Here is a 22054-nt window from a genome sequence, read left to right as displayed (position 1 = left end):
ATAGACCATGCCATTTTACATTCTAATAATACGTTTTATGACCGTTTTTATCATAAAAAAGACTCACATATAACATATTATTGTTGGTCAATCAAAGCGGCGCTAGTCAGATGTTCCATATGTAGCAAGTGAAGTGGGAGGTTTCTAATCAATGCAAAATTGAATAAAAATTAAATTGGCTAAACGAGGAGTAGGCCACAATGATCAACCAACAGGTAGTCTTGTTTCATATGAATTGAGTTGTTGTAGACAAGGATGCCTCAAAATAACCTAAGTTAGCCTTGCTACTTTAGCTAGCAAACTTAGCTTGCTATTGTAGCTAGCTAGCTTCTTTACAACGATTTGATGAAGTCAAGACAGGCACTACCAGAGATGGTAGCGTATGATAGCCAAACTTGTTGCTGCCATAGGTTATCGTAACTAGCCTGAGTCGGTTGGGTTACTTTCTCTCCCGCTGTGCCACACACAAGACTGTCACACACACACAAACCAAACACATGAATCATATGTAAATACGGGATGTTTGTGTGGACAACAAACTTGTGTGGGAAACCATAATTGTTCATTCTTTACCTAGCATATTGTACTTTTGGAATGGTTTTAGATTTATTTGACTAAACTGTAAACTTTCCTGAATATTCCATTCAAGGGGCTTCATTGGCATGGGAAACATGTTAACATTGCCAAAGCAAGTGAAGTAGATCATACAAAAGTGAAATAAATCAAAGTTAACAGTAAACATTACACTCACAGAAGTTCCAAACGAATAAACACATCACAAATGTCATTATGTATATATATATTCAGTGTTGTAACGATGTACAAAAGGGAAAATGTAAAGGTCTTCACTCCAAATTAGCCTACCTACTTGAGGGCAGATATCCCGGAAGACGTATGGACTACCCTGGTATAAATACAGTACAAGTCGTTTCGATTACAAAGATCAAGTCAGATAAAGGTTTATTGGGAGATAAACAAGAATACAATGTAGTCTCTGTAACCTTCTCTAAGGAAAACATTCAAGTTGAGAACTGCACCCAGACCAAATAACAAAGAAACGATTTACAAATATGTCACCATATCCAATATTTTTCCTAATTGGGATCCAGATTAAGAATACTTGTGGAAAGTGGTCAACTGTTATGTAAACACATACTTGGTAATATATAAATAGACTAGTGCAGTGGTTAAATGGTAGCAGTTGTGTGTTGTAAGGTGCAGTCTGAATTTGGAGCCGTCTGTTGGTACTGCTGGAATGTAAATTGTAGAACAGTTGTCCATGTTCTTATAGTGATGGTGCCTCGTTCTATCCTGCTCACTCATTTGTACAGGGAAAAATACATGTAAACCAAACTGTAATCTTCAGTAGGCCCACATCATCTATTATGTACAAAGAGTTGAGTATCACACTTTCACAATCAATACACATCTTGATAATCAATGTAGCTAAATCACCACTTCTACAGATGAAATTAATATCAGTGCAGTCTATGATTAGCTTACATTAGGCTGCATTTTCTACTTCACAGAGGTATAGTGTGCCCACAGAATGCCCACTTAGGTTCTCAACAGCTACTAGCTAGGGCTGGGCGATATCGCCAAAATATCATATGGTGTTTTTGACAGTATGACGGTATTTTATGTTTTTGATTAATAAAAGTTCTAAATTTGCTTTATGAGTAGTGAGTGACCTTAGGGTGGCAACACATATATTCTACATTATTTTAATGTGTCTTTCTCCATTTCGGATTGTTTTATACTGTTCAATTCAACTTCAACCTAAAATAATTTCCTGCACTCATTTGAGATCATTTCCACAACTACCACGATATGGGCAAAAATAACCAAATTTAACCAAATGTTGCAATTGTGATTTAGATCAAAACACTTGGGTGAACTTTTGGAATCATGGAAATAGAATGTTTATAATTCTATAGTTAGAATATAAATAACAGTGGGCACTTTGAATACAGTGTTTGACATGACAAAGAATGAAAATGCCATGGACGAGTCATTGTCACAGGGTAGGAACCAAAGTGATGTTCCATGTTTCCTAGGGGGCCCTATAATCTTTGGCTACATTAAATCTTTATTCATATAGCCAACATATCCATGCTTCTCCTATTCCTCTTTGATTTAAAATATTCTGTTGCACAAACAACATGCTTATTTTAGGCCTCCATCAGCACTGGTATCAGGCTGTATTAGCTAGCTACGTTTGCTCTGACTCAGTATTATTATTATTTTTTTAAATCATGAGCTCTAGAAGGATGGAATTCCAAGTTAGATGACCGTTCAAAACTATTTTTCCCAGTTGGAGCTGGTTTCTTTCAAAGTTCCCTGTTGTCTTGAACGCTTGGAAGTCAGAGATTTCAGAGTTCCAAGTTGTTTTGAACGTGGCATTAAATGAGTTGCATGTTTCGTCACAATATTGTTTTGATTGTTCATTTTAGAACTGATTCCCGAACTGAGGATTCTACTCCATGCATTCTCAATGGGCGCAGATTACGTCTCAAGTGCATTGCTGTTGCTTAAAAACGCGATGACATTTCAAAATAGGGCACATTATTAATAGGATAACCTTTTGATATCGCCAGATTGACTTTAGTTTCAGTATAATGTTAGCTAGCTTGCTAAAATTGAGGGGAGGCCACTGGATTTCAGCTAGCTAATGTTGCTAGCTATTTTGAACGGACTTTTCTAGCTAATGACAACATAAGGTTAATTTGATGACATGATGTTGACGGCAGGGTTGTTTCCTACCAAATAATTGCCTTATGGTGTTTCCAGGCCACTATAGTGTAATTTAGGCGAAACAGTCATAGTTTGCTTTCGTTCAAAGTGATTAGCTCCCATTCTACTTTTCCACATCAATATGGCTGCGGTGTCTGTAGAACGTTGATTACAATGACAACGATGTGATCGAGTGAAGTGCAACTCGTGAACCCTAACGTTATAGTGTTGTAAGAAGGACAAAGGACTACCAATGCATGTCAAAGTAATGTTCCGATTTTTACACTGCTTTATCCACAAGTGTGATAGCTATCAAGTTAGCTTGCTAGCTAAAGTCAGTTTGGTAGCTGTTTTCCCATGTACGTAACGTTGCAAAAAAAAAAACTAGAATTATACCCAGTCTTATGTTTTTACTTGTTCTATATTATATTATAACTCAGCGGAACAATAAACGTCCTCTCAATGTCAACTGCGTTTATTTTCATCCAACTTAACATGTGTAAATATTTGTATGAACATAACAAGATTCAGCAACTGAACAAGTTCTACAGACATGTGACTAACAGAAATGGAATAATGTGTTCCTGAACAAAGGGGGTGTAAAAATAAAAAGTAACACTCAGTATCTGGTGTGGCCACCAGCTGCACTAAGTACTGCAGTGCATCGCCTCCTCATGGACTGCACCAGAGTTTCCAGTTCTTGCTGCGAGATGTTACCCCACTCTTCCACCTGCAAGTTCCCGGACATTTCTGGGGGGAATGCCCCCTCCCCAGGCTCTTCGCTGGCCATGGCAGAACACTGACGTTCCTGTCTTGCAGGTAATCACGCACAGAACAAGCAGTATGGCTGGTGGCATTGTCATGCTGGAGGGTCATGTCAGGATGAGCCTGCAGGAAGGGTACCACATGAGGAAGGAGGATGTCTTCTCTGTAAGATGCAGCGTTGAGATTGCCTGCAATGACAACAAGCTCAGTCCGATGATGCTGTGACACACCGCCCCAGACCATGACGGACCCTCCACCTCCAAATCGATCCCGCTCCAGAGTACAGGCCTCGGTGTAACGCTCATTCCTTCGACAATAAACGCAAATCCGACCATCACCTCCAGTGAGACAAAACCGCAACTCGTCAGTGAAGAGCACTTTTTGCCAGTCCTGTCTGGTCCAGCGACGGTGGGGTTGTGCCCGTAGGCGACGTTGTTGCCAGAGATGTCTGGTGAGGACCTGCCTTACAACAGGCCTACAAGCCCTCAGTCCAGCCTCTCAGCCTATTGTGGACAGTCTGAGCACTGATGGAGGGATTGTGTATTCCTGGTGTAACTCGGGCAGTTGTTGTTAACATCCTGTACCTGTCCCGCAAGTGTGATGTTTGGATGTACCGATCCTGTGCAGGTGTTGTTACACGTGGTCTGCCACTGTGAGGACGATCAGCTGTCCCTCTCTGTAGCGCTGTCTTAGGCATCTCACAGTACGGACACTGTAATTTATTGCCCTGGCCACATCTGCAGTCCTCATGCCTCCTTGCAGCATGCTTAAGGTTCATTCACGCAGATGAGCAGGGACCCTGGACATCTTTCTTTTTGTGTTTTTCAGAGTCAGGAGAAAGGCCTCTTTAGTGTCCTAAGTTTTCATAACTGACCTTAATTGCCTACCGTCTGTAAGCTGTTAAGTGTCTTAACGACCGTTCCACAGGTGCATGTTCATTAATTGTTTATGGTTCATTGAACAAGCATGGGAAACAGTGTTTACACCCTTTACAATGAAGATCTGTGAAGGTCCTTGGATTTTTACTAATTATCTTTGAAAGACAGGGACCTGAAAAGGGGACATTTCTTTTTTTGCTGAGTTAAATAAATATATATATATATATATATATAGCTGCCTGTGACCAGGTGAAAAACCTTTTCAACCTATCATGACCGCTAACCCCACACATCCTACATCATTGTGACATCATAGCCAACATAGCTACTAGAACGAACACGTTTGTAAACCCACTACAATCATGCAGTACTGTGTACAGTCATCAGCAAGCAGTTTAGCAGTTACACTAGTGGGCCCAGTGGCAATACATTTACAAAACCAAAAGCTTACCTTGACTTGGAAGAGTTCCAGTGTTGGATAGCCAGCTAGCTAACATAGCATCCTTGTCTGTTTGAGTAGGCTAAACTAGCCAGCTGCATTCGATGATAGCTAAGTAAGTAAAAGTACAAATAAAAACAACGTAAATAGAGCTGTCTCTCTCTCTCTCTCGCTTCTTCTTACTTTTGAAACAATTTAATTTGTTCAAAACTGTTCAACTATTGTCTTTCTCTCTGATACAGTTATGATCGTTTAAATGTATTTTCTCTTTATTCAACCTGACCGCCACCCACCTGGCATTCAGCCACACAATATTTCATGACCCTAAACTTGCCGGCTCTGTGGCTATAACTGTGGGGACTGCATGTTATGAGTCAATCCACACATCTCTAGTTCGGTCTCAGTCTCCCGCAACCAGTCCAAAGCGGATTTTGTCATCCCAGTTGTGACCAAACGACTACCAATGGAGCTGGCGTTTCTGGGAAATCGTGTTCAAATCCAAAAACACCAGTACACACACAGTTCAGCTTGAAGTGTTTCCCGTTTCAGTGCTCTGCTATAGTCCAGGCAACGGCTCCCGTATGAATTGCGTGAGTAAGGCAGCAGCGTGTGTGTGTATACATGTATTCTTGAGTAGGGGCGATTGTGTGTGCGCATGCATATGTACATGTACTGTGTGTGTACATTAGTGTTTCACAAAGTAGGGGTCGTGACCCAATGTGGGGGTTGCCTGATTTTAAAACTTTTTTAAATTTTTTTATTGAGCTAGATGCAGTTGTAATAAACAGCGGTGTTTTATTCCTACAAGCGTGGCTATCTTTTCTACAGATTAGGCTACAAAATATTATGACCCAATCACGGAGGTATAGAACAGAGTGGAAAGGCCAGACACTAAATCGAACTGGGGGAAAAAGAGGTTCATACTAAATTATTGTGTCACGCCCTGACCTTAGAGCTTTTTATGTCTCTATTTTGGTTTGGTCAGGGTGTGATTTGGGTGGGCATTCTATGTTCCCTTTTTCTATGTTTTTGTATTTCTTTGTTTTGGCCGGGTATGGTTCTCAATCAGGGACAGCTGTCTATCGATGTCTCTGATTGGGAACCGTACTTGGGTAGCTTTTTCCCACAGGGGTTTTGTGGGTAGTTATTTTCTGTTTTGTGATTTCTGTATTGTTAGTTTCCTTACAGAACTGTTCATTTTCCTCTTTGTTATTTTTCGTTCTAGTGTTCTAATTTTAATAAAATATCATGAACACGTCTCACGCTGCGCTTTGGTCCAGTCATTCACAGGAAGAGGATTGTTACATATTGCCTGATGATATTCTGAACTTATATCTTTCTGATGCATGCATTTCAGTCACTTCAAACCATACTTCCTTCAGACTGAATTACTGTCAAAAGTACATTTACATTTACATTTAAGTCATTTAGCAGACGCTCTTATCCAGAGCGACTTACAAATTGGTGCATTCACCTTATGACCTCCAGTGGAACAGTAGTGCATCTAAATCTTTTCAGGGGGGGGGGTGAGAGGGATTACTTTATCCTATCCTAGGTATTCCTTAAAGAGGTGGGGTTTCAGGTGTCTCCGGAAGGTGGTGATTGACTCCGCTGTCCTGGCGTCGTGAGGGAGTTTGTTCCACCATTGGGGGGCCAGAGCAGCGAACAGTTTTGACTGGGCTGAGCGGGAACTGTACTTCCTCAGTGGTAGGGAGGCGAGCAGGCCAGAGGTGGATGAACGCAGTGCCCTTGTTTGGGTGTAGGGCCTGATCAGAGCCTGGAGGTACTGAGGTGCCGTTCCCCTCACAGCTCCGTAGGCAAGCACCATGGTCTTGTAGCGGATGCGAGCTTCAACTGGAAGCCAGTGGAGGGAGCGGAGGAGCGGGGTGACGTGAGAGAACTTGGGAAGGTTGAACACCAGACGGGCTGCGGCGTTCTGGATGAGTTGTAGGGGTTTAATGGCACAGGCAGGGAGCCCAGCCAACAGCGAGTTGCAGTAATCCAGACGGGAGATGACAAGTGCCTGGATTAGGACCTGCGCCGCTTCCTGTGTGAGGCAGGGTCGTACTCTGCGGATGTTGTAGAGCATGAACCTACAGGAACGGGCCACCGCCTTGATGTTAGTTGAGAACGACAGGGTGTTGTCCAGGATCACGCCAAGGTTCTTAGCGCTCTGGGAGGAGGACACAATGGAGTTGTCAACCGTGATGGCGAGATCATGGAACGGGCAGTCCTTCCCCGGGAGGAAGAGCAGCTCCGTCTTGCCGAGGTTCAGCTTGAGGTGGTGATCCGTCATCCACACGGATATGTCTGCCAGACATGCAGAGATGCGATTCGCCACCTGGTCATCAGAAGGGGGAAAGGAGAAGATTAATTGTGTGTCGTCTGCATAGCAATGATAGGAGAGACCATGTGAGGTTATGACAGAGCCAAGTGACTTGGTGTATAGCGAGAATAGGAGAGGGCCTAGAACAGAGCCCTGGGGGACACCAGTGGTGAGAGCACGTGGTGTGGAGACGGATTCTCGCCACGCCACCTGGTAGGAGCGACCTGTCAGGTAGGACGCAATCCAAGCGTGGGCCGCGCCGGAGATGCCCAACTCGGAGAGGGTGGAGAGGAGGATCTGATGGTTCACAGTATCGAAGGCAGCCGATAGGTCTAGAAGGATAAGAGCGGAGGAGAGAGAGTTAGCTTTAGCAGTGCGGAGCGCCTCCGTGATACAGAGAAGAGCAGTCTCAGTTGAATGACTAGTCTTGAAACCTGACTGATTTGGATCAAGAAGGTCATTCTGAGAGAGATAGCGGGAGAGCTGGCCAAGGACGGCACGTTCAAGAGTTTTGGAGAGAAAAGAAAGAAGGGATACTGGTCTGTAGTTGTTGACATCGGAGGGATCGAGTGTAGGTTTTTTTCAGAAGGGGTGCAACTCTCGCTCTCTTGAAGACGGAAGGGACGTAGCCAGCGGTCAGGGATGAGTTGATGAGCGAGGTGAGGTAAGGGAGGAGGTCTCCGGAAATGGTCTGGAGAAGAGAGGAGGGGATAGGGTCAAGCGGGCAGGTTGTAGGGCGGCCGGCCGTCACAAGACGCGAGATTTCATCTGGAGAGAGAGGGGAGAAAGAGGTCAGAGCACAGGGTAGGGCAGTGTGAGCAGAACCAGCGGTGTCGTTTGACTTAGCAAACGAGGATCGGATGTCGTCGACCTTCTTTTCAAAATGGTTGACGAAGTCATCTGCAGAGAGGGAGGAGGGGGGAGGGGGAGGAGGATTCAGGAGGGAGGAGAAGGTTGCAAAGAGCTTCCTAGGGTTAGAGGCAGATGCTTGGAATTTAGAGTGGTAGAAAGTGGCTTTAGCAGCAGAGAGAGAAGAGGAAAATGTAGAGAGGAGGGAGTGAAAGGATGTCAGGTCCGCAGGGAGGCGAGTTTTCCTCCATTTCCGCTCGGCTGCCCGGAGCCCTGTTCTGTGAGCTCGCAATGAGTCGTCGAGCCACGGAGCGGGAGGGGAGGACCGAGCCGGCCTGGAGGATAGGGGACATAGAGAGTCAAAGGATGCAGAAAGGGAGGAGAGGAGGGTTGAGGAGGCAGAATCAGGAGATAGGTTGGAGAAGGTTTGAGCAGAGGGAAGAGATGATAGGATGGAAGAGGAGAGAGTAGCGGGGGAGAGAGAGCGAAGGTTGGGACGGCGCGATACCATCCGAGTAGGGGCAGTGTGGGAAGTGTTGGATGAGAGCGAGAGGAAAAGGATACAAGGTAGTGGTCGGAGACTTGGAGGGGAGTTGCAACGAGGTTAGTGGAAGAACAGCATCTAGTAAAGATGAGGTCGAGCGTATTTCCTGCCTTGTGAGTAGGGGGAAGGTGAGAGGGTGAGGTCAAAAGAGGAGAGGAGTGGAAAGAAGGAGGCAGAGAGGAATGAGTCAAAGGTAGGCGTGGGGAGGTTAAAGTCGCCCAGAACTGTGAGAGGTGAGCCGTCCTCAGGAAAGGAGCTTATCAAGGCATCAAGCTCATTGATGAACTCTCCGAGGGAACCTGGAGGGCGATAAATGATAAGGATGTTAAGCTTGAAAGGGCTGGTAACTGTGACAGCATGGAATTCAAAGGAGGCGATAGACAGATGGGTAAGGGGAGAAAGAGAGAATGACCACTTGGGAGAGATGAGGATCCCGGTGCCACCACCCCGCTGACCAGAAGCTCTCGGGGTGTGCGAGAACACGTGGGCAGACGAAGAGAGAGCAGTAGGAGTAGCAGTGTTGTCTGTGGTGATCCATGTTTCCGTCAGTGCCAAGAAGTCGAGGGACTGGAGGGAGACATAGGCGGAGATGAACTCTGCCTTGTTGGCCGCAGATCGGCAGTTCCAGAGGCTACCGGAGACCTGGAACTCCACGTGGGTCGTGCGCGCTGGGACCACCAGATTAGGGTGGCCGCGGCCACGCGGTGTGGAGCGTTTGTATGGTCTGTGCAGAGAGGAGAAAACAGGGATAGACAGACACATAGTTGACAGGCTACACAAGAGGCTACGCTAATGCAAAGGAGATTGGAATGACAAGTGGACTACACGTCACGAGTGTTCAGAGAGTTAAGCTTACGTAGCAAGAATCTTATTGACTAAAATGATTAAAATGATACAGTACTGCTGAAGTAGGCTAGCTGGCAGAGGCTGCGTTGTTGACTAAGTAGGCTAGTTGGCATTGGCTGCGTTGTTGACACTACACTAATCAAGTCGTTCCGTTGAGTGTAATAGTTTCTACTGTGCTGCTATTCGGGGCTAGCTGGCTAGCTAGCAGTGTTGATTACGTTACGTTGCGTTAAAAGAACGACAATAGCTGGCTAACTAACCTAGGAAATCGCTCTAGACTACACAATTATCTTTGATACAAAGACGGCTGTGTAGCTAGCTATGTAGCTAGCTACGATCAAACAAATCAAGCCGTTGTACTGTAATGAAATGAAATGAAAAATGTGATACTACCTGTGGAGCGAAGCGAAATGCGACCGGATTGTTGAGTGCAGAAGTTCTGTTCGGTAGACGTTGGCTAGCTGTTGGCTAGCTAGCAGAGTCTCCTATGTTAAGGACGACATAAAACTACACACTCTAAACTACACAATTATCTTGGGTACGAAGACAGCAAAGACAACTATGTAGCTAGCTAACACTACACTAATCAAGTCGTTCAGTTGAGTGTAATAGTTGTGCTGCTAATCGGTAGACGGTGGACTAGCTAACGGTGGACGTTAGCTAGCTGGCTAGCTGCAGGGCAGTGTAGACTGCGTTAGGACGACGAAATACGATAATTACGCAATTATCTATGATACAAAGATGGCTGTGTAGCTAGCTAAGAAGAAATTGATAAGATTAGACAAATCAAACCGTTGTACTATAATGAAATGTAATGAAATGTAATGAAATGTAATACTACCTGCGGACCGAGTGCAGATGCGACCGCTCGCTCCAACCCGGAAGTACTAGAGTTTGGGAACCCCTGGAGTCCATGTATGCATGCATAGGGGAGTAGTGTGTCCTCTGGTGCTGGTGAACTACTAGCTCACTCTTATCTGGATGAAACACTGCTCTGTTCCCTCAGTGAACCCAGAACACAACCTTAACTTCAGAACCCCATGACATAACCTTAACCCCAGGACACAACCTTAACCTCAGAACCCAGGACATAACCTTAACCCCAGAACCCAGGACATAACCTTAACCCCAGAACCCAGGACACAACCTTAACCTCAGAACCCAGGACACAACCTTAACCTCAGAACCCAGGACATAACCTTAACCTCAGAACCCAGGACATAAACTTGAACCCAGGACATAACCTTAACCCCAGGACACAACCTTAACCTCAGAACCCAGGACATAAACTTGAACCCAGGACATAACCTTAACCTCAGAACCCAGGACATAACCTTAACCTCAGAACCCAGGACATATCAGGGCAGGTAGCCTAGTGGTTAGAGCGTTGGACTAGTAACCGCAAGGTTTCATGCCACTGAACAAGGCAGTTAACCCACTGTTCCTAGGCTGTCATTGAAAATAAGAATTTGTTCTTAACTGACTTAAATAAAGATAAAATTAAAATAAATAACTATCCTTAAACTCAGGACCCAGAAACCAACCTCAAAACCCAGAACACAACCTCAGAACCCAGAAACCAACCTCAAAACCCAGATATCTTGTGATATCTTCCTGGACGGGTTGTTTTCTGACAGTCTCTGAGGCCTTTCTGTCCAATCCCCCCCCTCATTCTGTACATGTAGTATATCAAGTATTTTGGTAACACTTTATTTTAAGGGTCTGTAATAGGTGTTTAAATTGTGTGTTCACCATTTATTAATCATTACTCCCGCATGAATAAACCATTTACTAATCATTAGTAAAATATTTTTGCAGTCCCTAATGTAAAGTTAGTGCTATTTATGCTTTATAAACACTTTATATTAATGTTTGAGTGACCACTGTAATTTCTCCAAAAATATGGGCATTCCATTGGTAGACGTTCCTGCACTACCTGATAAAAGAGTAAGAACACAAAACAGGATGTTTAAGGAAATGTATACATGTGTGAATAACTAACTTACTAATGTTTACACATGTGGGAGTAATGATTACTAAATGGTGAGCAAACAGTTTGTAAATGCCTTATAAATGATTTACTCTGGACCCTTAAAGTAGTCTTACCAGTATTTTTATTGTGTCATCCCGCATCCGCTGCTATTTTTCATGACCTGTGATGAACCAATAACATAGAGGGGCTGTTTTGTAAAGAAAAGTAAATTCTCCTTGTCTCCTTTTGTCAGCGGCCCGTATTTGGCAGTGAAATGATATGAAAGGCTTTGTCTACAGACCTTTATTGTGATGTGACCTACTGTACCTTGCAGGACCTGCTGTGCACATGCATCTTTGTAATTATGAGTATTATTTTTAAATCAAACTTAAGGTTAATCCCTCTACTTCTGTATCTCTCTCGTTTTGGGTCTCTCTCTCTCTCTCTCTCTCTCTCTCTCTCTCTCTCTCTCTCTCTCTCTCTCTCTCACACACACACCTCTCATGCTTTCGCTCTGTCTCAATCTATTCCTCTCTCTCTCTCTCTCACACACACACACACACACCTCTCATGCTTTCGCTCTGTCTCAATATATTCCTCTCTCTCTAGGTGGATAAAGTTTGAGGAGAAGGTGGAGAAGGGAGGAGAGCGTTGGAGTAAGCCCCACGTGGCCACATTGTCTCTTCACAGTCTGTTTGAGCTGAAGACCTGCATTGAGAAAGGCACCATCCTGCTGGACCTGGAAGCCTCCACTCTACCACAGGTGGTCGGTAAGACAAGTACACTTCCCATAAGTTAGAATTGGAACGTTCCAAAACTGTGCACTTTGAAACCAAGCGTCCTCAGTATTGACATTCTCTCCATCCCCTTTTGTCTCTCTGTTATCCTCCCCCTGCTTGTTTCCCCATCCTCTATCAGAGCTGATCACTGACAGCCAGATCGAGATCGGTCAGCTGAAGCCTGAGCTAAAGGATCAGGTCATGTACACGTTGCTACGGAAACATCGTCACCAGACCAAGAAGTCCAACCTGCGCTCGCTTGCTGACATCGGCAAGACGGTGTCCAGTGCAAGTAGGCTGTTTTCCAACCAAGACCAGAACGGTAATGTAGATGCCAGTTTGGTGCAGCCTTTTCCATTATTATTGTTTGCCTCCTAATTCCTATCTTATCAAAATCAATTCTACCAATCACATCCCTTTTCCTCTGGTGGTCATCAATACTATAGGATAAGGTGTAGTGTATGTTCAACTTTTATATGCCATCATTTGAGTGCAATAAAGATGTTACAGGTACATATATCTAGGTGGCTATAGTTTTAACTAGGAATGTGAATGTGACTGGCAACATTCTTTAATGCCTGAGTGTTGATGCTTGTTTTTGTTATTCTTCTAAATACTACTATCTCCAAAGTGTCTTCCGACTTGCATATCATTTTATAATATAAAGCATGTGATTTAATTATTTAGAAGACAATAACTTCTTGGATGCCATTAAATAATAATAATATGGTACTGCAGTTTGAAGTGTGAGATTGTTCTAGTTTTCTGTCCTTCTATCTGTACTCTCACTCTCCTGCACAGATTAACATTCCCTCGTGTTCTCTTCACTTTTTGCCTGCCTGCCTTCCTGCTTTCTTCGTTCCTTCCTTTCGTCACTCCATCTCTCTTTCTCTCTGTCTCTCTCTGTCTGCACTAAAGCACGCAGTCTCAATGAGCACCCCCAGCCCTTTCCCCACTTGCACACCCAGTCCCAACCCCAGTCTGTGCCTTATGCAACCACGCTTGGCCATGAGGAACCGATAAAGGAGATCCAAAGAAGCTCCAGCATGCAATACATCAGTAAGTCAGGTCACAACACAGTTATAACACATGCAATACATCAGTAAGTCAGGACAGAACACAGTTATAACACATGCAATACATCAGTAAGTCAGGTCAGAACACATTTATAACACATGCAATACATCAGTAAGTCAGGTCAGAACACATTTATAACACATGCAATACATCAGTAAGTCAGGACAGAACACAGTTATAACACATGCAATACATCAGTAAGTCAGGTCAGAACACATTTATAACACATGCAATACATCAGTAAGTCAGGTCACAACACAGTTATAACACATGCAATACATCAGTAAGTCAGGTCAGAACACATTTATAACACATGCAATACATCAGTAAGTCAGGTCAGAACACATTTATAACACATGCAATACATCAGTAAGTCAGGACAGAACACAGTTATAACACATGCAATACATCAGTAAGTCAGGTCACAACACATTTATAACACATGCAATACATCAGTAAGTCAGGTCACAACACATTTATAACACATGCAATACATCAGTAAGTCAGGTCACAACACATTTATAACACATGCAATACATCAATGTAAGTCAGGTCACAACACATTTAAAACACATTGGATACATCAGTCAGTAAGTCAGGTCACAACACATTTAAAACACATGCAATACATCAGTAAGTCAGGTCACAACACATTTATAACACATGCAATACATCAATGTAAGTCAGGTCACAACACATTTAAAACACATTGGATACATCAGTCAGTAAGTCAGGTCAGAACACATTTAAAACACATTGGATACATCAGTCAGTAAGTCAGGTCAGAACACATTTATAACACATTGGATACGTCAGTCAGTAAGTCAGGTCAGAACACATTTAAAACACATTGGATACGTCAGTCAGTAAGTCAGGTCAGAACACATTTAAAACACATTGGATACGTCAGTCAGTAAGTCAGGTCACAACACATTTAAAACACATTGGATACGTCAGTCAGTAAGTCAGGTCAGAACACATTTAAAACACATTGGATACGTCAGCCAGTAAATCAGGTCAGAACACATTTAAAACACATTGGATACGTCAGCCAGTAAGTCAGGTCAGAACACATTTATAACACATTGGATACATCAGTCAGTAAGTCAGGTCAGAACACATTTATAACACATTGGATACGTCAGTCAGTAAGTCAGGTCAGAACACATTTAAAACACATTGTATACGTCAGCCAGTAAATCAGGTCAGAACACATTTAAAACACATTGGATACGTCAGCCAGTAAGTCAGGTCAGAACACATTTATAACACATTGGATACATCAGTCAGTAAGTCAGGTCAGAACACATTTATAACACATTGGATACGTCAGTCAGTAAGTCAGGTCAGAACACATTTAAAACACATTGTATACGTCAGCCAGTAAATCAGGTCAGAACACATGGGATCAAATCAAATTGTATGTCACATGGGCGACTACAGCAGTGAAATGCTGACTTACAAGCCCTTAACCAACAATGCAGTTTTAAGAAAATACCAACAAAAAAAAAGCTAAGAGTTAAGAAAAACAAATAATTAAAGAGCAGCAGTAAATAACAATAGCGGGGCTAAATACAGGAGTACCGGTTCAGAGGATAACTAGGTGAGGTTATAATGCATTTATAACATATGGGATAGGTCAGTAAGTCATGTCATGACACTTATAACACATGGGATAGCTTGGTAAGTTAGGTTATAATATATTTATAACAGGATATGTCAGGTCAACACATTTACAGCACATGGAATAACTTGGTAAGTTAGGTTATAATGCATTTATTTATAACACATGGGATAAAAGGTAAGTCAGGTTACATTGCATTTATAACACATGGGATACCTCAGTAAGTCAAGTCAGAACACATTTATAACACATGGGATACATTAGTAAGTTAGTTCAGAACACATTTATAACACATGGGATACCTCAGTTAGTCAGGTTATAACACTTATAGCACATGTGATCCATTTAAGTCAGGTTATAATGCATTATAGCACCCTAGTGTGGGATACTTTTGTAAGGCGGGTTATGACACTCATATACAGAGTTTATAACAGGGTATAACACATACCTTCACAATAGTCTGTGCCAAGACAATTTGCGACCCACATTCATATTGTTGATATGAGCTTTGATGACCGAAAACAATACTGTCATGGGTATATTCTCATGGGATATGACAATCCACCATTTTTTAATGTTTCAAAAAAAGGGCATCATCAAACAGCATCTAAGTCACAGTCCTTCATGCCCAGAGAAACAGCAAACAAACAATTAGCTAATGTAGATGCTACTCGGCTATTGACCAACTTTTATAGGTAATCACAACTCCAACGTAAAGCCGTCCTTCTCACTGAGTCTGATACTGCTGGCTAAAAGAGGCTAAAGAAAAATGTATATCTCTCCCACCAACCCCATCATGGACTACTAATAAGACACTGTCCGTGCCCCCTCTGCTCTGCCGTGCAAGTGAATGACCAGTTGGCATCAGATCAGTGAAAGACAGGGCACGGCAGTGGGAGATTTCAGGCAGTACATCTGATCCACTGCAGCTGGCATCAGCCCGAAAGCTTAACTTAGTCCTTGCTGCCTTCCACATTTATATTAGGCCTTGTGAAGTTTCTGTTTCTCTTCATCTTCTGTTTCTCTTCATCTCCTTCTCTGAGATCAGTCTAATCTAACTGGGCCTCTGTCTGTTCTGGGAGTTGCGATCTACCTTTCATCCCAGTGACTTTGTTTGACCCCTGGGTTGTGTTCATTAGGCCCCGAAAAGAAGAAAACAGACTGACATGGGGAAAGACTGCCTGGTCCAATAAGAAACACTCATTTCTGTTTCAGAAGGCCTTAATAAACACGACCCTGGTGAACCCTCTCAGGCCTGGTCTTTGAGCTCTTGACCTCTGATCCTACAGGTAGCCCAGCCACGGCCCATCGGAACCTGACCTCCAACAGCCTCAACGACTTTTCTGACCAACCAGATAGAGACCAGGTGAGGATATAACTGGTGTGTGAGTGTGAGTGAGAGAGAGAGATCTAAGCGGGAACTTTAAGAAGCGATTGCTGTTCCCCGTGCACTCTAAATCTTAGCTCCTGCTGTAACAATATGCAGGGTCAAGGTCAAGGAGTCGACACCGTGTGTGTGGGAACCAGAGCACGGCCTCACTCTACTGATAAAGTCTGAGCCTCACACACGACGATAAGAGCCCTGACCCTCTCTCTCAAATGTTTGGTAACAATGTTACCACTCCTCCTGAAGCCTGCGGAAACTACACAGACACAATAACTAACTCCTGGAATTACACGGAAAACAGTAGCTAATTCGTCAAATTGATCTGGTCTTTGATAAAACACCAAGGCCTTGCTTTGTTAATCATCTCCTTACACCCGAGGTCTCTGGTTGCTTAAGTTTTATGCATTTCACTGTGACTAAGTACTCAGTGTACCACTTGGACGTTAGGTTTAATTTAGCAGTCTATTAAGATTAAGAGATTAAGATTAATATCACTTTATTTGGGGCGGCAGGGTAGCCTAGTGGTTAGAGCATTGGACTAGTAACCGAAAGGTTGCAAGTTCAAATCCCCGAGCTGACAAGGTACAAAATCTGTCGTTCTGCCCCTGAACAGGCAGTTAACCCACTGTTCCTAGGCCGTCATTGAAAATAAGAATTTGTTCTTAAGTGACTTGCCTAGTAAAATAAAGGTAAAATAAAAAAAATAAAAAATTTGTCAATTGTACAAGTTCCAACTAAAATTTGACTTCTGCTGTATCCCAACCCCTCCCAAGACACACATACATATACGGGTTGGAGCAGGGGTCTGCCACACTGGGCGCCGGGGAGCAGTTGTTGTGGGGATTAAGTGCCTAGCTCAAGGGCACAACGGCAGGCAATTTCATCTAGGATTTGATACCAGTAACCCTCCAGTTTCCAGCTCACTTCCTGTCTGATTTTGTTTCCCGTCAGACCCTGGATTCGAACAGTTGCTGGCTCGCGCCTCTAACCACTAGGACCCCTGTCTCCCCTTGACCTAAAGTGAAGGGCTCGTATGCATTCACCTGGCCTGTTCTTTTGTATACAGTTGCACAGAGGTTAATGTTTTTTGTTGCTACCTCATTCTCATTACATATCATTATGTAGACTGGTTCAAGTGTATAACAGCAATGAACAGAAAGGGCTTTATTGTGTCTTGTTAATCATACCGCTTGTGTCATAGTGACTCACAGAGTGGTAAAGACGCTTTAATCTGTTTCTAAAAAGCTACGAACTGCAGTGGTGTTGCCACACAATACAGCATGTAATGCCTATGTGCCAGGGACGGGCTGTACTCGGCTGCCCCATTTCATCCATGCAACTGTGTACAACTTTGGGGCATGTGAAATGTCCATTGTTACGGGTACCTTTACTGCTCTTCTCATACTACTTTGATAAGGACAGTCATTTCAAGCACCACTTCTCTCGAATGTGTGTCAAGGCTCATTGCTTTCCTTCTCTTTTTTCTGTCTCACTCTATATTTGTGCGTGTTCCTCTCTTTCTCTTTCTCTCTGTCCATCTTTGTCCCCCCCCCTCTCTCTAGCTGAAGAATAAGTTGATGAAGAAGCTTCCACGTGATGCCGAGGCGTCTAACGTCCTGGTCGGAGGGGTGGACTTCCTGGACACACCCTTCGTGGCGTTTGTCCGCCTGCAGCAGGCTGCCATGTTGGGAGGTTTGACAGAGGTCCCCGTCCCTACCAGGTACCCTACTGATACCACCACAACCAACTTAGCAAATCCACCGAATATACCACATATCTCTCTCATAGATATCTCCTATGTCATAGAGGCTGATGCTATATTTATATAGTTTAACCACTAGTGACCAGCAGGCTTTTTTATTGAACATGCTTCTGCTTTTCTCTTCATCTCCTTTTAGGTTCCTATTCGTGCTGCTGGGGCCCAAAAGCAAAGCCAAGTCCTACCATGAGATCGGACGAGCTATCGCCACCCTCATGTCTGATGAGGTACGTTACCATCGTGTCCAACGCGCATATGCATTAGCTAGTGGAAGTCTACACACCCCTTGGACAGTTGTCACATTTTGCTGCCTTAAAATGTTATCTAAAAGGGGATTCAATTAGATGTACACACACACCCTACATACATTCACACACACAAAACACACACACACACACACCCTACATACATTCACACACACACACCCTACATACATTCACACACACAAAACACACACACACACACACACCCTACATACATTCACACACACACACACCCTACATACATTCACACACACAAAACACACACACACACACACCCTACATACATTCACACACACACACCCTACATACATTCACACACACACACCCTACATACATTCACACACACACACCCTACATACATTCACACACACACACCCTAAATACATTCACACACACACACCCTAAATACATTCACACACACACACCCTAAATACATTCACACACACCCTACATACATTCACACACACCCTACATACATTCACACACACCCTACATACATTCACACACACCCTACATACATTCACACACACAAAACACACACACACACACACCCTACATACATTCACACACACACACACCCTACATACATTCACACACACACACCCTACATACATTCACACACACACACCCTACATACATTCACACACACACACCCTACATACATTCACACACACACACCCTACATACATTCACACACACACACCCTACATACATTCACACACACACCCTACATACATTCACACACACACACACACACACAGACCCTACATACATTCACACACACACACACCCTACATACATTCACACACACACACCCTACATACATTCACACACACACACACACCCTACATACATTCACACACACCCTACATACATTCACACACACCCTACATACATTCACACACACCCTACATACATTCACACACACACACCCTACATACATTCACACACACACACCCTACATACATTCACACACACACACCCTACATACATTCACACACACCCTACATACATTCACACACCCTACATACATTCACACACACAAAACACACACACACCCTACATACATTCACACACACCCTACATACATTCACACACACACACACACACCCTACATACATTCACACACACACACCCTACATACATTCACACACACACACCCTACATACATTCACACACAAAACACACACACACCCTACATACATTCACACACACCCTACATACATTCACACACACACACACACACCCTACATACATTCACACACACACACCCTACATACATTCACACACACACACCCTACATACATTCACACACACACACCCTACATACATTCACACACACACACCCTACATACATTCACACACACACACCCTACATACATTCACACACACACACCCTACATACATTCACACACACACACACACAGACCCTACATACATTCACACACACACACACCCTACATACATTCACACACACACACCCTACATACATTCACACACATACACACACCCTACATACATTCACACACACCCTACATACATTCACACACACCCTACATACATTCACACACACCCTACATACATTCACACACACACCCTACATACATTCACACACACACACCCTACATACATTCACACACACACACCCTACATACATTCACACACACACCCTACATACATTCACACACACCCTACATACATTCACACACACCCTACATACATTCACACACACAAACACACACACACCCTACATACATTCACACACACCCTACATACATTCACACACACACACACACACCCTACATACATTCACACACACACCCTACATACATTCACACACACACACCCTACATACATTCACACACACACACACACCCTACATACATTCACACACACCCTACATACATTCACACACACCCTACATACATTCACACACACCCTACATACATTCACACACACACCCTACATACATTCACACACACACCCTACATACATTCACACACACCCTACATACATTCACACACACCCTACATACATTCACACACACAAACACACACACACCCTACATACATTCACACACACCCTACATACATTCACACACACACACACACACCCTACATACATTCACACACACACACCCTACATACATTCACACACACACACCCTACATACATTCACACACACACACACACCCTACATACATTCACACACACCCTACATACATTCACACACACCCTACATACATTCACACACACCCTACATACATTCACACACACCCTACATACATTCACACACACCCTACATACATTCACACACACACCCTACATACATTCACACACACACACCCTACATACATTCACACACACACACCCTACATACATTCACACACACACCCTACATACATTCACACACACACACCCTACATACATTCACACACACACACCCTACATACATTCACACACACACACCCTACATACATTCACACACACAAAACACACACACACCCTACATACATTCACACACACAAAACACACACACACCCTACATACATTCACACACACCCTACATACATTCACACACACCCTACATACATTCACACACACAAAACACACACACACCCTACATACATTCACACACACCCTACATACATTCACACACACAAAACACACACACACCCTACATACATTCACACACACCCTACATACATTCACACACACAAAACACACACACACCCTACATACATTCACACACACAAAACACACACACACCCTACATACATTCACACACACCCTACATACATTCACACACACACACCCTACATACATTCACACACACCCTACATACATTCACACACACCCTACATACATTCACACACACAAAACACACACACACCCTACATACATTCACACACACCCTACATACATTCACACACACACACACACACCCTACATACATTCACACACACACACCCTACATACATTCACACACACACACCCTACATACATTCACACACACTCACACACCCTACATACATTCACACACACCCTACATACATTCACACACACCCTACATACATTCACACACACCCTACATACATTCACACACACCCTACATACATTCACACACACACACCCTACATACATTCACACACACACACCCTACATACATTCACACACACACCCTACATACATTCACACACACACACCCTACATACATTCACACACACACACCCTACATACATTCACACACACACCCTACATACATTCACACACACACACCCTACATACATTCACACACACAAAACACACACACACCCTACATACATTCACACACACAAACACACACACACCCTACATACATTCACACACACCCTACATACATTCACACACACCCTACATACATTCACACACACAAACACACACACACCCTACATACATTCACACACACAAAACACACACACACCCTACATACATTCACACACACCCTACATACATTCACACACAAAACACACACACACCCTACATACATTCACACACACAAAACACACACACACCCTACATACATTCACACACACCCTACATACATTCACACACACCCTACATACATTCACACACACAAAACACACACACACCCTACATACATTCACACACACAAAACACACACACACCCTACATACATTCACACACACAAAACACACACACACCCTACATACATTCACACACACCCTACATACATTCACACACACCCTACATACATTCACACACACAAAACACACACACACCCTACATACATTCACACACACAAAACACACAC

At 43.5% G+C, this 22054-nt stretch overlaps 1 protein-coding gene across 2 annotated transcripts in view; it reads left to right on the top strand.

Moving 5' to 3' along the window:
• The window catches only part of LOC115120317 (electrogenic sodium bicarbonate cotransporter 1-like), a 100162-nt gene that overhangs the window by 34440 nt on the left and 43668 nt on the right, over positions 1-22054 (top strand). The window contains exons 5-10 of one of the 2 annotated variants that reach the window (XM_029649250.2): positions 11962-12122; positions 12271-12453; positions 13050-13190; positions 16122-16198; positions 17782-17939; positions 18118-18205. In XM_029649250.2, coding sequence (XP_029505110.1) covers positions 11962-12122; positions 12271-12453; positions 13050-13190; positions 16122-16198; positions 17782-17939; positions 18118-18205 — 808 coding nt within the window. The remainder of the gene's footprint in view (positions 1-11961; positions 12123-12270; positions 12454-13049; positions 13191-16121; positions 16199-17781; positions 17940-18117; positions 18206-22054) is intronic. The other variant, XM_065017339.1, reaches the window with a different exon arrangement.

Source organism: Oncorhynchus nerka, linkage group LG4 (assembly GCF_034236695.1).
Source record: "Oncorhynchus nerka isolate Pitt River linkage group LG4, Oner_Uvic_2.0, whole genome shotgun sequence".
Lineage (NCBI taxonomy): Eukaryota > Metazoa > Chordata > Actinopteri > Salmoniformes > Salmonidae > Oncorhynchus > Oncorhynchus nerka.
This window is presented reverse-complemented; position numbering and strand designations above follow the sequence as displayed.